Here is a 17,811-nt window from a genome sequence, read left to right as displayed (position 1 = left end):
ATGAATGAAACTTAAATTGACATTAAATAACCAAGAGAAATGAAAGAGAAATACAAAAAAGAAAAAGGTCCCATGTTTGAACATCTTCGCAAAATAACATCAAATTGAATATTTCAGTCAAGTCGAGCAGAGTTCATCCTGCCATTCACAGAGTTTTTACTGCAGGCTGGGATGCTTGACAAATATGGGCCTTGGCTGGATTAGGATCACAGCGCTAGATCTCTCTCCACTAAACCCCGAGGCCTGAGGGCAGAACGTGTGGGAAAGCAAGATTGACAGGAAGTTGTCGTGTAAAGGCAGACGTGTGTCTTGCGTGCATGTGTGTTTGACTAGCGGGCAGAACACAGGGCCAGGGCAGGAAACGAAGCGGTTGTGCCACCGGTTAGAGGAAGCAGAATGGCAGATAAATTACCCAGAGTTGGGCTGGCAGGACTTCTGAGAGCCAAAGCTGAGTGGACATTGAGAGAGGACAGAGTGTTGACATGGAGGATGGTGTGCCTAACCCAACAGGAAGATAAACAATGCATCTGATTTTTAAAAATTCTACCAGTATTTCAGACTCAAAGTGTTTATTTCTAACTCTGATACTGGAAGAAGTCAGAGTAACGTCAAGCAGAATGTGCTTAGAGTTTGATGACCACAGAAATTGGAGACACTATATCTTGTGTATGTATGTATGTACAGATGAGGGACAAATTAAAAGAAGAAAAACCGCATAAAGTGACCTAGTATGTTATTGGAGGGATAAAACAGCATTCTAAAAAAAATAAATCCCCTTATTTGGCATTTAAATGATGGTCATCTGTCCCAGATGTCCCATAGGAGGAGAATTAGGTTGAGATCTAGTGAAGGCCACAGAGAATGACTAATGTAATTTTCATCCCCATCATCAAACCATTTTGTTTCTTACATTTCATTTAATTTTGCATCATTTATTCAGCTTTTACCTTATAATTTGTCACTCATCTGTAAATTGTGTGAGCGGGACGGCCCTATGGGAGCGATATGAGATCCACTTTTGACATAGGCTGCCATCTAGTGGTCATTTATCCCCTGTTCGGTCTTATCCTGCTCTTGCTTCACTTAACATTTTCCACAAGTATGCTTAAATACATTTTGCGTTGACTTTACAACGACCCTCAAAGGAGGAAAGACACCTTGTGGCCCATTTTGGGATAAGAGAGGAACAGCTTCTATCTGTGCTAGTAAAGGCTTAATGACACTGAACATTCAACAGGCCTTAAACAATCCCTATCTGACAAAAAGCCCTGAATCATATTAGTAGAGGAACAAATCCCCCCAAAAGGCTTTAGTTTTTGAGATACCATTTCCTGAGGTAGAACAAAGCACAACCATGTTATTTCATAACTTTAATTTGTCCAGTTTCTTTGAATGGATGGTTGTATTTAATCATAAACTCATAGTATCATCATACCACATGCTATTCGAAGATAAAATAAATATAAAAAATGTATTTAGAATAGCTGTACTGTGCTGGCTGGTTATGATAAGATAACTTTCCATAAAAGTAGGTAAAATTTTGTGGTGATTGGCCTCCTGACTTTAATAGTGAATTTTTAATTTCCCATTCAATTTCCACCTACAATTCATGCATATTTAAGTGTTTAAATTTCAAAGATGGATGAATGGATTTATAAAGTATTTGCTTTCTTTTATGCAATAACTGTGTATCAAGATCAAGTTCAAATCTGGTGACATTCTGATTATTATTTCCAGAGATACATGTGATAAAGCAGACGCTGTCCCTTTTAAAGAGAGGCCTGTACTTTCAGTTTTTGGGGAGGATCCCAACATCAACCAAATAAATTAATTTTGCAGTAAATATTTCATACAACCATCCATTTCAAAAACTAAACTATTAAAGTAATGAAAAAAAGCTTTGTTCTATCTCGCATAAGGGTAGTCTATCTTAACTTCTATTGGCCTTAGTTCCTCTACTGTATGTTATATTTCATTTCTATAAATGTAGCTGCACAGTTGATAACTGATCTGGTATTCTTCCTGTGGACACTGAGTTGACAGATAGTTCAGTTCTAAGTTTTATGTGTTAATGTTTGCCGCCTTCATATCTACAGCCCGGAAAAATGTATATCTGGTAACCTGAATCTGGCTTATATTAATCTGTGGTGGCTTGTAAACCCATGCAGGCTGTGCCTACTGTAGGTGTACATATGAAACAAAAATGAAAACTTATTTCATTCAGTAACTTCCCATTTTCTGCTAAAAGGCTATTAAGGTTTCACATAAAGTAACATTTTCTTTCTTACAACAATTAGGTAATTTTCACACATTTTGATATATAAGATGTGAATATAAAACATACGATGGTTCAGTATCTTGGAAATTTATTAATGTGGGCAGAAAAAGCAGTTGGCAAACAAGCATTTTTCATGTCGCTACAAAACTGTTAGTTAAGAAACAACCAGCAGAAAAGGTGTTCCTTTCTTTTCCCTTTTTCATTACAAAACATTTCAGTCAAGGCCTAGAGAGAAAAGGAGAGAAAAGTAATTTAGGATATCCTACAACCTATGAAATAAAGCGGAAGCTCAACTCAGGGTCGAACAAATGTCAGTCAGGTGTAAATCATGCTCAGTAAAAACGTTCCTGAGTGACAAATGAGCTTCAGTCAGTCAGATATCACTTTAATTTCATCTGACTACAGTTAAAAAGACCCATTAGTGTTAGGTATATTGTCAATCTGTTCAGAAGAAAGGTGATATCTCAGGGCGTATGGCTATAAGTACAGTACTAAGGCAAAGGAGTGTGATGTGAAAACAGTTCAGAAGCCTCTAGAAGACATGTTAAAAGAAATGTATTCTGAAACAGAGTGTATATCCGTACCTACGCAGAAACACTGAAAAGAGATTGGGAGTATCACAAACAGGAAGACAGAAAAAAGCATTCCTGGTAAATGTAAATAAATTAATAAGATGGTACAAGGAAACCTGGTGAATTTGTCATTCATGATAAATCCAGAATTAGTGATTAATGATGGTAACACTCAGTTGAAAGTACTGCCGAGCCAGAAAAATACTGTCTGATTAGAGGCACGTGACGACAAACTCAACCACTTTCCTTTCATAAAACACATTTTGCATGCTTTTCAAGAAACAAACAACCAAAGTATAAGAGTAGACAAGAGCAGAGGAAATGTAAGAACTAAAAATCATACCTCCTAACTATCCTGACTCAAAAATACCATACTGTTGCATTTGTTACAATTGAATTTTTTTTTTTTCTCCATTAGAGTAAACAATTATATTCAAACCCTTAAATGTAAAATGACTTTAACTGGAAAATAAACTAATTACGGTGTTACTAGACCAAATAGTGCGTTCTTTTACTCCACGAAATCTCATTCACACAACAGACACGCAGACACAAAACAAGGCCATCAAAAATACAGCTATCAAACCTCTTCAATAAGGTACAGTAACTTAGAAAACATGGCATGATAATACATTTCAGTAAAATACATTTTTGTGCTAATAGGAAAATAGCAATACAAACAGTATCGTGCTTTTCCTTCCAAGAAGTGCGGCCAAAAAAGATTTCTGTGATTTTTGGGCTGGCGTTGAGCAAAAGTCACATGCATTGTTACGAGGGCACAAATAATTTAGATTGTATCAGGAAAATGTTGGCAACCATGAAACATTTAGACAAGTAAAAACACAGCTGTATCATAAAATAGATACTATTAAAAGCAGCGCTAACTGAGGCTTTATTTCCGAAAGCGCACATTGTAACAGGAACAAACCACATCAATCTTACCGTTTACATTGGACTGATTAGTGCCAACCTACATGTTTATGTCAGAATACACACGTATGTTTGCATTATCGCACTTGTCCAACTGCATGTGATTTAAGGTTACTGCACATCGACAGTGTAGTGTTAGCGTGCACATACTGAGATTATAAGTTTGGCTGGTAGACAGAAGATACCATTCAAATGAATGGTCAATTGGCCGATGCACAGTATCTGTATGCTCGGGTTTGGGTTTCCCAAAAACATCATCCACCGCAACATTGACGACCTTTAGATCAAAACAAGCAAAGGCAATGAACATAATGATTGTAAACCTGTTCCTCATTAACAAATACTCAAGATTTATCCAGAGGCACCATGTGTTGGCCCTGCTTGTTATGTACAAGCACTGTGTGAATTCAGATGGGAGGACAGGCAGCAGCTCGCTACACTTTTGTTCACGCCATGCGTTTGTGAAACCAGGCCCGGTGAGTCTCAGCAGGCCTCCTTGGCTTGGCTTGGCATCTTGCACATCATCAGGATCTGCTTCAAGGCTTTCTGGACATCCTCGTCCATCTGACCCTGAAGGCACATGCCACAGGTTCAGTTAAATAACTAAAATTACAGGGATTTGACTGGCCATTTTTTCACATCTGGTGGTATCTACTCACACGGGCATTTTTGGGTTGATTTGTCCAGATTTAAGATTTTTGTCTAAGATTTCTGCCACCAATCCACTACAATGGGGAATAGAATTGTAAAATTACAGTGTCCCCATAATGGAACTACTTTGTACCAAAGAAATAATCCCTTATGTTGTGGAAAGTCATTTTTCAGTCTTGTGAGTGCCCCAAAACACAATTCCATGTACTTCTATAGTATTGGAAATATATCAAATAAACACCATAACAATCTGCATGACTAGATAACACAACTAGTAAGTGAGAATTTTTTTTTCATAATTTGGGCAAATCAGTCCTTTAAAATTTAAGGTGAAAACTTAAGCTGCAAGCTTTGGTCAAACTAATGGAGGGGTTTACCTGGACAGCATAGAGGAGGTGCATCCTGTAGACTGACACGATCTCATTGTGCTGCTTCTTTGACTCCTACAAAGAAAACAAGAGGTAAATACTAAAGGTAGTGTTCAAGAATCACATTTGAGTATTCAAAGTACAATGCACTCTCTTGTGAACAATCTAAAAAATAAAAAACAGTTAAATAAATCTTACAGCGAGCTGGTACTGGAGTTGTTTGATTTGTTGCTGCATCGTCTCCAGCTGCTGGTTTTGCTGCAGCCTCTTGGAGGGAGAGCCAGAGCTGTAGGAGAGCTGTGATAGGCTGTTTAAGGCGTCTTTCAGCTTCCCCACCTCTCGTGACAGGTCGTCTATCTGAGAGGGAAAAACAGAACACTTGCAGTTAATGAAATAATGAACTTTAAGGAGATTTTCTTTGTCTAAAAAATTAAACAATCTAGTTAGAGTGGATAAATACATGTCTCAAGTGATCAGATTATTACTGACTCTCTTATTCTTCTCTCTCTCTGAGGCAACGTGATTCTCCACAAGCTGTTTGAGTTGACACACAGAATCCTGAGACTCAGCCAGCCTAGAGGTCAGTGCCTGATTTTCCTTCTCCCTTGACATCACCAGCTCCTGCAGGGCCTCCCGCTCTGCACGATTCTCCCGTGCCTGATGGATGAAGGGGTTGTAAATAAAAAAAAGAAGAGAAAGATATTGTTTGTCCCCTCTCAGGCTCATCTTTCATCTCACCTTCTGCCATGCATCAGCAGCCTCCAGAGCCATCTCGTCCTGCTTCCTGAGGGCCCCCTGGAGGAGCTGCGTCAGGTGGTTCACCTCGCCCTCCAGTTGCTCTCTCGTGGTCTCATATTCCACACGGGAGACTGAATCATCTGGTGTGACGTCCTTCTCTACTGTCAGCCTTTTTGTGAAATAGACATGAGAACCACATGAAGACAACTAGTGTTGGAGTAACATAAAGCAGTTGGACTAGTGACCACAAAGTTCTGATGCATGGTCAACTTGAGCAGCTTACCAATACAGGAGAAACAATCGAATTGATTGCCTTTTAGCCTCCACAAGCTGGACTGTTTTTGAATATTTTTGTAGTGTAGTATACAGTATCCAATAGTGGAGTATACAGTATCCAGTAGCATATATGTACTTTGTTACATTCCTCCACTGCTTTTCTAATTGCTCACGTACCATTTCATGAGCCCCACCTCCACCCCAGTGTCCAGCTGTCGTCTCTAGTAAAAGCAGGAAGAGATGTGGCATCACAGTTTTCTTTCTCACCTGTTCTGAAGAGCCTCCACCTGCAGTGTTTTCTGGTGCAGCTGTTCCTTCAGGGCTTCTGACTGGCTTTCCAACTCTTTGATGGCATTTCCCAGAGATGACATCACCTGTGTGTGGTCCGCGAGTGCCACAGAGCTCTGTGCCTGAGCTTCCGCCTCCTGCCTCAGCAGTGAAATCTCCTCTTGAGCAGCAGAGTACTTCTTCTCCGTCTCAGCTAGCGTCGTCTGCAGCTCCTCCACCTTGCTGTTTAGCAGCGGGACCTGTTGTTGTTGCTGCTGTTGTTCGGAGGAGGGAGATGAGGCTGCGCTGCTCTCAGCTCGGGCCTCAGCCAGCTGTTTCTGCACAGCACTTAGCTGACTCTTTGTTTCACTGTAGGAGTGCGAGAGTTCCAGCAAGCGCCGCTGCATCCCAGCAATTACCTCGTTTAGCTCAGCCTTCATTTCTTCAAAGTCTTTGGCTGCAGCTTCAACTGGCACTGTACCCCTTAGAGCCTCCTAAACAAAAGGCAATAAGTGAAAGGTTGAATGGGTTAAATAAAAGGAAATATGACACATTACAGAGCAAAGTTAGGATTTGACACAAAAAGTAGAATTTAAAAATATCACTGTCAGACTCATGGACAGTAAAAAAAAAGGGGAGGTGGGGGAGTCAAAATCAATACAGCAGAAATAGACAGAATACCTGGAGCATCCTAATCTCCTCCTGCGCTTCCTTGTACAGCTCTTCAATCTGTGCAGTCCTCTGTTCTTTCTCCTTTACACTGTGTCTTTCCTCCTCTACCCTCCTCAGCACCTCCTCCAGCTGTCTGATTCGTTCTGCTGCTTTCTCTTGCTCGGGTCCTGATTGGGCGAGCTGGGCCTTCAGCTGTTTTACTTCACGTTCGAGTTCGGATGATGCGCGTCTCAGGACCTCCTGTTCCTCCATCAGCTCACCTCCTCCCCTTCCCATCTGCGCTCTCAGCTCCTCCACGTCCTCCACAGCTTGGTGGTATCTCTCCTGAGTATCTGTCAGCTTGGCCTGAAGCTCTGCTAGACTTTCCATCAACTCTTCCTCTCTTCCTTTCTCCCGCACACTTTCATATTCCTCTCTTTCCCTGTCTCGCTCAGGTTTCAGCTGGGCCTGCAGCGAGCGGTTTTCCTTTCTGGTTTCTAACAGTTTCATTTGAACGCCCTCTAGCGCCTGTCTCAACAGTCTGATCTCCTCTTTGCTCCCTTCACTCTCTTCTTCCTCCCGTCTGACGCCTGAACCGTCTTCTCTTTCCACCTGGGTGGTGGAAGGGACTTGTGGCGGAAGTGAATCAAACTCATCCCTGGTGGAGTGGAAGGAGGAGTTGGAGGCCATGCTGTTTGGACGACTGGTCTCTTTCAGGTCCTCGCTTCCTTGGAGGAACGGATATTTCTGTGAGGTGAGAGGGTGCAGGGTGAAGAGGAAAAAGGGTTTAGAGTGAGGTCAAGGGACTGAAAAATTTAAATCTAACTAGCAAAGCACAGACCACTTGAATGAGTGAGTCTGCCATTTCATGGAGGGGGCCAAGACAACAGCAAATCCTCACATGTGGCATATCAACATGCTGAACAGACAGCATGTTTATTGCACAGGTGTGCCTGAGGCTGGCCACAATAAAAGGCCACTTGAAAATGTGCCTTTTGTGTACATAGAGAAAGTCTTAGATCTTTGAGTTCAGCTCATGCTGAAAGTGGGGCAAAAACAAAAGTGGTTATAATTGTGTTCAGTGTATTTGCTTAAAACAAAGACTTAACGATAATCAATGATTAATTGTCCTACACATTTTAATCATGACTTTTATACACTGCTCATCTACCCATCTACCCACTGGAAGTTTTAGGTTGCTGTAGATTGATCCTCCTGTCCATACTGGCCGTGAAGAGATCATTTCCAAACAGGATGCAAATGTAAGCGATAGAGGACAAAATCCACAGTTCTCCTTCTGTGTAAAATTGCATTCTTAAGTTTAACTAAAGATAATTTGAAGCTCACAGCCAATATGGACAGAATGAGTTATAACAGAGGCCTTAAATGTACATATGGGCATGTGAAGTATTGTTGTATTAATATATAATAACTACACTACTAGATTGCCTTGTTATGTACAAATATAAACGGAATTTCAAAAACACCATCCAATTCTTATGTAAATTATTTCTGTTGTTTAAGTTCTTACCCTATATACACAGTATGCTGCCATCACCTTGAGTGTGTTCATTGGCTGGTTTATGGTTTATCTCATGAGCATGAATGAATGGGTTCTATACCTTGAGTTTGCTTGCAAGTTGCTGGTTCTCCAAAGTAAGAGCATTAATCTTGGCTTGCAGAGCGGAAACCAGAGCTGCAGATGCTGTAAAACTGTGCTCGACCTGTCAACACACACACACACAAACACACACACACACACACACACACACACACATAACAGCAACGTTAAGGACCACTAGCTCTCTACTGAAAAACAAAAACGAGTTGTGACACGTCTAAAGAGGTTAGACCTCCTTCAAAAATGCCCAAGGTGAAAAAGTTCAGCAGTACAAAGCTGTTTGTTGTCAGAGTATTAAACTAAGAAAAGTAGTTTTGATTTACGTTTTTAATAACCAGAAAGACGTTTAGTAAACTCGTGAGACATAAGTCAACATAAAAATTTACCAAAGTCACAAAAGACAGCTTGTAAAAATGTCTGAATGTTTTTTTAATTCTCCTCAAAAAGTTTTTAATTGGATGGTAGATGATTCATTTACCCACCAATGACTATATTCAATACATGTGATGTACTCTACCAAGCATTTTAATGCTCTACTTTTCAAACTAAAAGACCTTATTAACTCACACAGTGTTCTGTTTCACCACATCTGTTTTCAGATCTGCTCATATGTAATATAAACACATCACTATAGCGTCGTTAATCACCTTTGTATCCAGTTCAGGAACAGACACCGTCTGCTTCAGGTCCTCGATGGTCTCCAGCAACATGTTTCTCTCCTCATGGAGCTTGTCAACCTCCTCTTTCAGTGCCATTCCTTGAACTTCATCCTCCTTTGAAATGACAAAGGGGAGGAGTGGCGGGAAAGAGAAGTGGGAGGGGAGACGAGCAAAAGATGGATAAGGCAAAGAGAGAGAAAGTAAAAGGTGAGGGGAGGTGGAGAAAACGGTATGAGGGCAAGAATTTAGCTAACTGGTACCATTAGTTAGTTTATTTTTATTGTTTTTGGTCAATTATACATCGTAACAACAAATTGACCATACAGTTATGAATGTCAAATAAATACTATAATAAAACATGAATCATATAAAAAAATAAAACAATATCTGAATGGTGTAGGCCGAAGCCTAAGCTCAGTAGCATGAGATGCTACTATATGATACATCTAAATTAATTATATACAAAATGTTAATGCTGCTCCACCTGTTTTTATATTATTAATACTTTTATATTTATATATTTTTAGTGTCAGGAATAGTTAACCTCCATACACCCCCTCTTTTATAGCTTATTATTTATTTATTTTTTGTCTGATACACTTCTAACTGTGTAATGAGATTTAACCTATTTATAATTGGATCATACTTTTTTCAAAAGATATTTTTGGGCTTTTTTTAAGGATAGAGATAAGCAGGAAATGAGGGAGAATACAGGGGATGACATGGGCACAGGACTGGAATCGAACCCAGGGCCGCAACTTTAAGGACTGCCTTGTACATGGGCCACTGACTGAGCCACCTGCGCTCCAGATGGATCATACTTAATTGTGTATTTAAGGCTTTTTATTTCCACATAACCACATAATATGCTGTATGCTTTTTTTCTATGGATTCTGTGGGTCTTCTTATTCCCATTAATATTAACACCATTCAGGGTCGAACGTATTTACTGCAAGTTTGGGGGTTATTAAATGCCTTGTGTAAAAGCATTAAATAATTGTATATAACTGAATTTTCACTTTTTTATAACTTGGTACTTCTGGATGTTCCTGCAGCAATAAAGGCACATTGTTGAAACCTCAGCTTGTGGATTAAGTCTATTCTGCATATCTGTCATAAATACTCCTGTTCAAGTTATTATATTTTTTATGTTGACTTGTTTTTATATTACCTTGTAGGTGAATCTTTTGGGAGTGTCACTTTTGTTGGATGCAGGGGTCCCAGTGGAGATAACAGTGGCAGGAGAAGAGGGTCCAGAGCTCTGAAGAAGGATTAAGTTGATTAGTTTTTGGATTTGTTTTCGTCATAAACCCTTGTCAAATGAGTAAATTGTTTTTCTAATCTGTTTGTACAGAAATCTTACAGGAAGTAAGATTCAAAATATTAGTCCTGTTACAACAATTAAATATGTTTATATAAAGTACATTTTTAATTCCTACACTCTGGAAGACAGATTGGTACATTCATTAACTGAAGACTCGCTGACAGAGAGAGCAATAATATAACAGATAATATGTAAACAGGCAAACACTCATTTAATGAATATACTTCAGACATGCATTAATATAAAGAGTGGCATACTGATCCATGCAGACAGACACACAGAGAAACATGCATTTACCTGCAGTGGGCTAATAGGAGGTGGAGGTGCTTTTCGTTTTTTGGGAGTTGTGATCCGTTCATCACTTAGCTTAGCTACTTGATCATGCTGAGGAGCCAGCAAAAGTTTGGAAGAAAAAAAAACGGAACGAGAGAAAGAGAGAAAAAGAAAGGTGGGATTCAGTGCTGGTTAGTGAAAGGAGAGTCGATCAATGAGTGCTACACTAAGATTTAAGTTTTGTTTTCCAAAAATAACAACTAAAAGATCTCTGACAAAGCTGAGAAATTTGATCTTGACACATTAGAAAAGCTGACACCACTGTCCATGAGGTTTAGCTACACAACAGAAACTTTTGTTCATTATTTTTATCTCTTTGTCACTGTGAATCACATTTAAGTACTAAAAAGTAATTCACAGTCATTAATAGTTGATTGGTTGTTGTAAGTTCAGGTGTTTTAGAATCTTTGATTGCCTGTTTGCGAGGAAGAAAAGTATTGAAGAACGAGACTAGTGTCTTACCTGAGGACTTCTAGGAGACTTTGTATCTGTCAAAGGAAACATGAAGAACATCACAAATCAAATAAAAGTGATAATTACAGCATTCCTTTTTCTACTACAGGTAACATATCTCATTCATAGAGAACAGCTTTCACCAAACATGTAAAGAGAAGTAATACTGACGAGAGAACTCTAGATGGCAGTGTTACCTGTGTGCTGAAACCAGAGCAGTATGAATCTTTACCACACAGAGGCCATACATTTATGTGTGTGTGTGTGTGTGTGTGTGCGCGCGCATCACTCTTACCTGAGACCTGTTGTCTCTTCAGGGCAGCAGTGAGGGCAGCTTTGATGTCAGAGTTGGCCGCGTACTGTGCGACATCGTGGCCTTGTGAATCTACAGCCGACAGATCTGCTCCTCGCTGAACCAAGACTTCAACAACAGAAACGCTGTTGGACTCGCTGGCCAGCATCAAGGCTGTCCTGCGACACGGAAAAGTACAAAACTTGATCATCGACGCGACATCTATCCATCATCGAAGAATATATGTGTTTTTAATCAGTCATCACTACTGTTGCACGTGTGGTTACTGAATTTCCTTTTTGTGTGTCTTGACTGTGTTTGTACCTGCCACTGTTGTCAGTTGCATTTACTTCAGCGCCGCAGTCTAGCAAAGTGCTGCATACTTCAGCATGAGCGTGTTTGGCTGACAACAGCAAGGGGGTGAGCCCATCCTTTGAGACAGACATTATAAACATTAGATATGACAGAAATCATCCAATGGAGGGACCGCAAACCAACATAACACACCTACATAACTTATCTGGAGTGACATCAGGACGTGGGCCTATACATGAAATATGGTGTGTGTCTGTGTGGTGAGAGAAATCTCAGGAGACATTCACTCCTTTTTCACATGGATCTAAGGAATTTCCAAGCAGATAAATAGAAAAGCCAAAAGTTGTTCCACTTTCTAGAGTGGCGTAGATTTTGGTAAAATCCCCCAAATTATATATTTACATTTCGAAATGAATGGCCTGGCTCAGTAGAGTTTATTGCCCCGAGTTGGGCGACTGCGTCAGTACTTCATGCAACATAGAGGTCCCACATTTTTCACTAGGATTGACAGATCCTAATCCCAAGCATGACATTTACCCTAACCTCAACCATCTATGACCTACATCTAACAAACATTTCATTGGCTGGGCTTGTGGAGTCTGGAAGGAGCTGCTGCCCAGAAGGCTCCTTCACTAAGATGACATTAGGACAACAGATAAGGAACTCAATATTAAACTATATGAATACATATTTTCACACGTCGTTCGTGTTATTAAAAGTGAAACAAAGTTTAAAACAAAATAAAAAAGTCATGTCCAACTGGAAAAAAGAATAAAAGAATGTCAATAAACGGTCAAGTGTGTCAGCACAGCTTTGTGTTTTATATTACAAGGCTGCTGCTTCCACACGCCACAGAGAACAAAACTATGTTGTGGGTTCCTCTGGGTTCTGCTAAAGGCTTTAACAGCCCTGCGTCTGCTCTGCTCAGTCTGGGTTTACACAGAACTGTTTTTTTCTCTGGTATCTAAAAGACAGAAACCATTTTTTTCTTCTCGGTATTAGATTCAGTGTCTGTGCGGATGAATGTGAGAGCACAGGTGTATAAAATGTGTTTGTACACACTTGTTAACTTATGTTTACAATTTGTCAGACTTGTCAGATTAAAGCCGGGATACCACATTTGGGCGGCAAGGTAAAGCCTGAAACTGTTCAGCAGAGCTGAAGTGGAACAGGCAACCATCACAGCTAAGTGTGATAATTTGAGAGGCCTGTAAATCAAGACAAACACACACAAAAAAAGACCCTGTTTAAAGCTTCGTACATTAATGGGACAATAATTATCAAAACACCTAAACATGTATTGGACACCTATAAGAAAGTACTGTGTCTTTTGTATATGTGAACAACTGGATCTTCATGGTCTAACATAACAGAAATGATAGTGTTAATTGTGTGATGTTTCACCTTGTGTGGAGTGCAATAAAATGTTGTCCTCTGACCGTGCATTATTGTGCTGAAGATGGATGGAAAAGAGCCCAACATGTAAACTAGACACTTATGACCTAATAAAACCTGACCATCATTTCTCAGTAACTCTCAGCTGTGGTGGTTGCTACATGATGCAGACAGTCACACACAGGTCTGTGTGGGCGTACTGGCCTTGAGAATGACTACTTTAGAAAGGGCATTTTTTTCATACCACCTCTTACTCATGAAAAATGAGAGGAGAAATTACTGAAGTGGTGCTAGTTCATCACTTCATGTGCTGCTGAATGAGGAGTAGGGTGAGGGATCCGGCTGCAAACATCCAGCTTTGTAAAAAGAAGCAATGTCTATTTGGGACCCCTAAACATGTTACATATGTCAATGGGTTGTGGACTGTTGAAACAAAGAGCCATTAGATTGTGTCATTTAAATAAGGCCTGCAGAGGTCAAACTATCACTAATACAAAAAAAGATTGGAGAGCTTTGTGTAGCATATATGTGCACCAATGAAATCAACACTCCAACAGAGATGTTCTTACTGAGCACTGTATGCCATGAACTGCTAAGCTAACGTGACTGCTAACATTTTGATTAGTAGAATTTAGTGCTGCACTTTATACTAGAAGCTCACATAATACCTTATCACATTTTCAGCAGCTTAAATGGTTATATTTTATTGCAATACTTTATTCAACCCTCTGTAGTAGAGCTAGGCAGATAAATCATCCAGGCGAATATACATATATTTTCTGTTAAGTAAAAATATATTTCTTTCCAACTGACAACATAAGGAAGCTGTTATACTACATAGTACAACTGTCTCTGAGCGGAATTAAAGTTTACATTTACTTGATTTTCTATAAACATTCTTTGTCCAGCATATGTAAGACCTGGCAGATGTATCTCTGTTTTTGTTCTATATTGCGTGTGTGTTTATTTAAGTAAATATAGATCAAGTACAGATATTACAGCCATGATGTATACCTTAAGGGAACAAGCTGGTACATTCTGCTCAGCACAGAAACAGCAATATGTCCCAGACAACTTTGTGGTTCTCTTTCTTTATGTTGACTAAAAGCAGACAGAGCTGCTCATGTCTCTCTCACACACACACACACACACACACACGTGCAGATGATTATGGCTGGAAAAGTCAATGATGTTCGATGAAAATGACTCGTCTCCCTGTCAACAGAAAACAGCTGCGACAACATGGTTTGTCGTCTCACTAGTATAAAACCTTTGTGGAGAACACGTAAATCAAAGTTCTAATTGTTAACACATTTGAGTGAAATCATTTTGCTTAAATGTTTGCTTAAACCTAAAATGTCTGGTTGGGTCTGCTTGTAACAGGACTTCATAAATCCTATACTTTAGCATTAAAATCCTTACAGCCACTGGTACAAAGTGGTAGCATGAACCAGTTCCAAAAGCCACAACATACAACTTGTCACAGGCTTAAACAAGCACGAGGCGGCAATACATTTTAAGTAGAAATAACACAACATCTTAACATGCAGGGTAAGAGACCACTGTGTGTGTGTGTGTGTGTGTGTGTGTGTGTGTGTGTGTGTGTTTTTATCTCCAAGCCACCTGTGGCGTGACAATAAAAAGGGAAATAAATTGGCAACACATTCTCCATTTCTTTTTCTTTCACACTCACAAAATATCATGCTCACACACCCCACTTGGGTAAAAACCACAGGCATGGAGCGTCACTGCAATGGAGACCACATGTCTGGAGCTTGAGAGCAGAGTTCCCACAGTACACTGACCCTCCAACTCACACACACACACAATGTACAATATCAATCTTTAAAAAGAGAAAGACAAACGAAAGGATATGTCAGTTAAATAAGGGGGATCCTCAATATTGTAAACTGTTAGAGGCAACTACAGTTAATTTATGTTTTAAAATATTATATAATAATAGTTATTCCTCTGCTTTCTTAAACATAAAAAGGGATGCAGCAGACAAAACTATAATAAGGCAAATAAAATATTTGACAGCAGATAAATACAGAGAACATCCTGCTGCAAACACTGGAACAAGAGACAGGTAAATCTTAAAGGAAATCCAAAGCGTACAAACAGTGATTACTCTTCCTTGAACAAATTCCTCTGGAAATAACGCAGTAGGAAGCAGTATAAATGAGACTGAATGGAACATTTATGTGGTTTTTATTTTGTTTCATAGCCCCTTACTTTCCTGCCAGGAAAAATAAGTCTGGTAAAGAAAGAGTGGAAGTAATAATGAAAGTACATACTGCATCTTTCAAGTTGATGGGACTTTTGAGTTCACACAGCAGTTGGACGGTCTGGATGTTCCCACTGACAGCTGAGGATAAAATAAAACAACAGTCAAACAATGAAAAGAAGCACACAGGGGTCTAGAGATCATCAGTGTGGCCTAGATCAGTTTGGTCCAGGACTGAATTTAGCAGGAAATGTCTCTCCTTTGTTTCCCTCTCTGATTTCCAAAAGACCAAATTAATCACAAAAATAAGATGAGTTAAACATGACTCGACTGTCGACTTTCTTTTTCATCAAAAAAACATTGGCAGGCTTATGGTAGCAGTACTGTAGTCCAACACTGATTAAAACGTCCAATAATTTACCCAAACAGCCGTGTCAACTAACACCAGCATTGTAACACAAACTGTAAAGAAGCTCAAAAGAGATGCGATATGGTCAGTGATGGCAGACATTGAAATGCACTCTTTTCGGGGGTAGAAAGTGGCAGCCTCATGAAATAACAACCAATGTGAAGTCTGAAAATCTTCCCATTACTCAGAGACAGTGAAGTGTTTGGTTTGAATGAAAACCTGTAAGAGTATTATGAACTTTTGATTGAAACAAACAGGGCTGAAATCACATTTAATCGCTTAATTCCAAATATGGTAATGATTTCATCCCACAACAAATAGAGCTTAAACTTAATCGCAATCGCAATATTTTTCCCACGTCCTTGTCTAAGCAGAGTAATCGTCATTAAAAGCACTTTTTTTTTTAACTGTCAGAACACTGAGACACTTACCAGCATGATGCAGAGCAGCCTTTCCTGAGCTGTCTACAGCATCGATAGGACATTTACTCTGAAGGGGAAACAGAAACATATTAGACGTGCAGATCAATGTCACACATAAATTATGAATGATTATGAAAGGAAAGTTCCATTGTTAAAATACAATGTAAATACATTTCTGTGCTTTTTATGTGATGAACTGCTGTGATTACATTTAATCTCCACTCTCTATCTTTCTGCCCTGTGTGCTGCTAATTTAATTAATTCTTACATTTCCCTAAATTACTTTCAAAAACTTTTCAGGGAATGTGCCTGACTATGTCCCAAAATGTGTCCTAATAATTATCAAAAGTCAAAAAGCCTTGTGGTTGCAGTGGCTTGTGGCTTGAGTATCAGCAATAATTTTAGAGGTGTTTATTTTCTGAGGAACTGAACCCTGTCTGACAGTCGTGCTTTAGATTAAATGTTTATCAAATTTAGATTATTGTAATTAGATTTAGACAACACTGTAAATGCACTGGGAATATACACATTAGCAGCAAATAATATATAACTGCATTTAAATGTGTTTTTGGTCTTTTCTCCCCATATTTTCCTAGGAATAATAGCATTATTTGTTGTTAGTAGTTTACATTTTGCAAGCAGCAAAGTTACATTATTTGGCTTCATGAATAGCACAGACCAATGGGTTTTTCAGTTACTTTACAGTACAAAACAATTTATGGCACAAGGGCAAAAAGGATTTTAGAGCTTTAAAAATGTTGCCATGTACCAGTAGATTAACGTAGATGTTTGACCAGGCAGATGTGTGTTGCCGAGATGCTGCAGATTGTCATGGGATAGTTAGGTCAGCAGATCAAAGCAGGGAGTGTGTGTGTGTGTGTGTCTCCTGCTGCTGAGATCTGCTGATCTGTGCACACATATACACAAAATCAGCAGACTGAAGAACTGAAGCAGTGAAATGGTCTGCTTCCAGACATCTTAACAGAACAGTAAGCCTATTCAGACAGTACGTTTCATACAGTTCATGCTCCTGCTTTAACACGTTCCTTGTTTGCGACACCAAGTAATGCATCCAAAAAGAAGTCCTGCTGGGTGTCTAGATGCTCTGCCATTAAAAGATTCTTGCTTCCATATTTGTGTTGTACAACACATCTTGAAAACATTTAACTGGACCTAAAATACTGTACAGCCATTATATTGAATCAAATATCATGTAGTAGCTTATCACTGTGGGACCATATTTATAAAAGCCTCCTTTACTTGATCCACCTTACCTGAATGAGTTTTTTGCAGCACTCGATGTGACTGTTTTTTGCAGCAAGGTGCAACGGATTCAAACCTGGATATAAATTAAGAAAAGACTTAGTTAAGATCTTCAGATCACAGAATTGAATGACAAATAAAGCATCTTAGAAGAAAGAATGCTTTTGAATTTTCTGTATTTGATCAAATCTTATCAGACCTTTGTTGCCGAAAACAGATCCCCCCCCCACCAGTTAAACAAGTAACACAACAACAGTATACTTTCCTATTCATAGTATTTATTCAGAAAAAAAATTCACATTTATACAGAAATACAAAAAGATTCTAAACAAGTCCCACATGTTCTGTCACTACTGTGTATAACTAC

At 39.2% G+C, this 17,811-nt stretch overlaps 1 protein-coding gene across 5 annotated transcripts in view; it reads right to left on the bottom strand.

The window, feature by feature from the left end:
* Window positions 1-2,349: 2,349 nt before the first annotated feature.
* The window catches only part of rai14 (retinoic acid induced 14), a 43,909-nt gene continuing 28,447 nt past the window's right edge, over window positions 2,350-17,811 (bottom strand). For 3 of the 5 annotated variants that reach the window (XM_038733553.1, XM_038733552.1, XM_038733551.1), the window contains 17 exons: window positions 17,456-17,520; window positions 16,191-16,248; window positions 15,421-15,491; window positions 11,738-11,844; window positions 11,417-11,592; window positions 11,131-11,156; window positions 10,633-10,719; window positions 10,183-10,272; window positions 9,000-9,125; window positions 8,354-8,455; window positions 6,762-7,478; window positions 6,081-6,574; window positions 5,538-5,706; window positions 5,289-5,456; window positions 4,998-5,156; window positions 4,809-4,874; window positions 2,350-4,350 (listed from right to left, as the gene is read on the bottom strand). In XM_038733553.1, the coding sequence (XP_038589481.1) occupies window positions 4,264-4,350; window positions 4,809-4,874; window positions 4,998-5,156; window positions 5,289-5,456; window positions 5,538-5,706; window positions 6,081-6,574; window positions 6,762-7,478; window positions 8,354-8,455; window positions 9,000-9,125; window positions 10,183-10,272; window positions 10,633-10,719; window positions 11,131-11,156; window positions 11,417-11,592; window positions 11,738-11,844; window positions 15,421-15,491; window positions 16,191-16,248; window positions 17,456-17,520 (2,768 nt within the window). In that variant the 3' untranslated portion in view covers window positions 2,350-4,263. Of the gene's footprint in view, window positions 4,351-4,389; window positions 4,506-4,808; window positions 4,875-4,997; window positions 5,157-5,288; window positions 5,457-5,537; window positions 5,707-6,080; window positions 6,575-6,761; window positions 7,479-8,353; window positions 8,456-8,999; window positions 9,126-10,182; window positions 10,273-10,632; window positions 10,720-11,130; window positions 11,157-11,416; window positions 11,593-11,737; window positions 11,845-15,420; window positions 15,492-16,190; window positions 16,249-17,455; window positions 17,521-17,811 lie in introns of those variants that run through there. The other 2 variants (XM_038733554.1, XM_038733556.1) reach the window with 2 other exon arrangements.

This window comes from Micropterus salmoides, unplaced genomic scaffold (genome assembly GCF_014851395.1).
Source record: "Micropterus salmoides isolate LMB-PRFRI ecotype aquatic unplaced genomic scaffold, ASM1485139v1 Ms_hic_scaffold_20, whole genome shotgun sequence".
Classification (NCBI taxonomy): Eukaryota; Metazoa; Chordata; class Actinopteri; order Centrarchiformes; family Centrarchidae; genus Micropterus; species Micropterus salmoides.
Note: the sequence above shows the minus strand (reverse complement) of the source record. Positions and strands in the feature narration are given on the sequence as shown.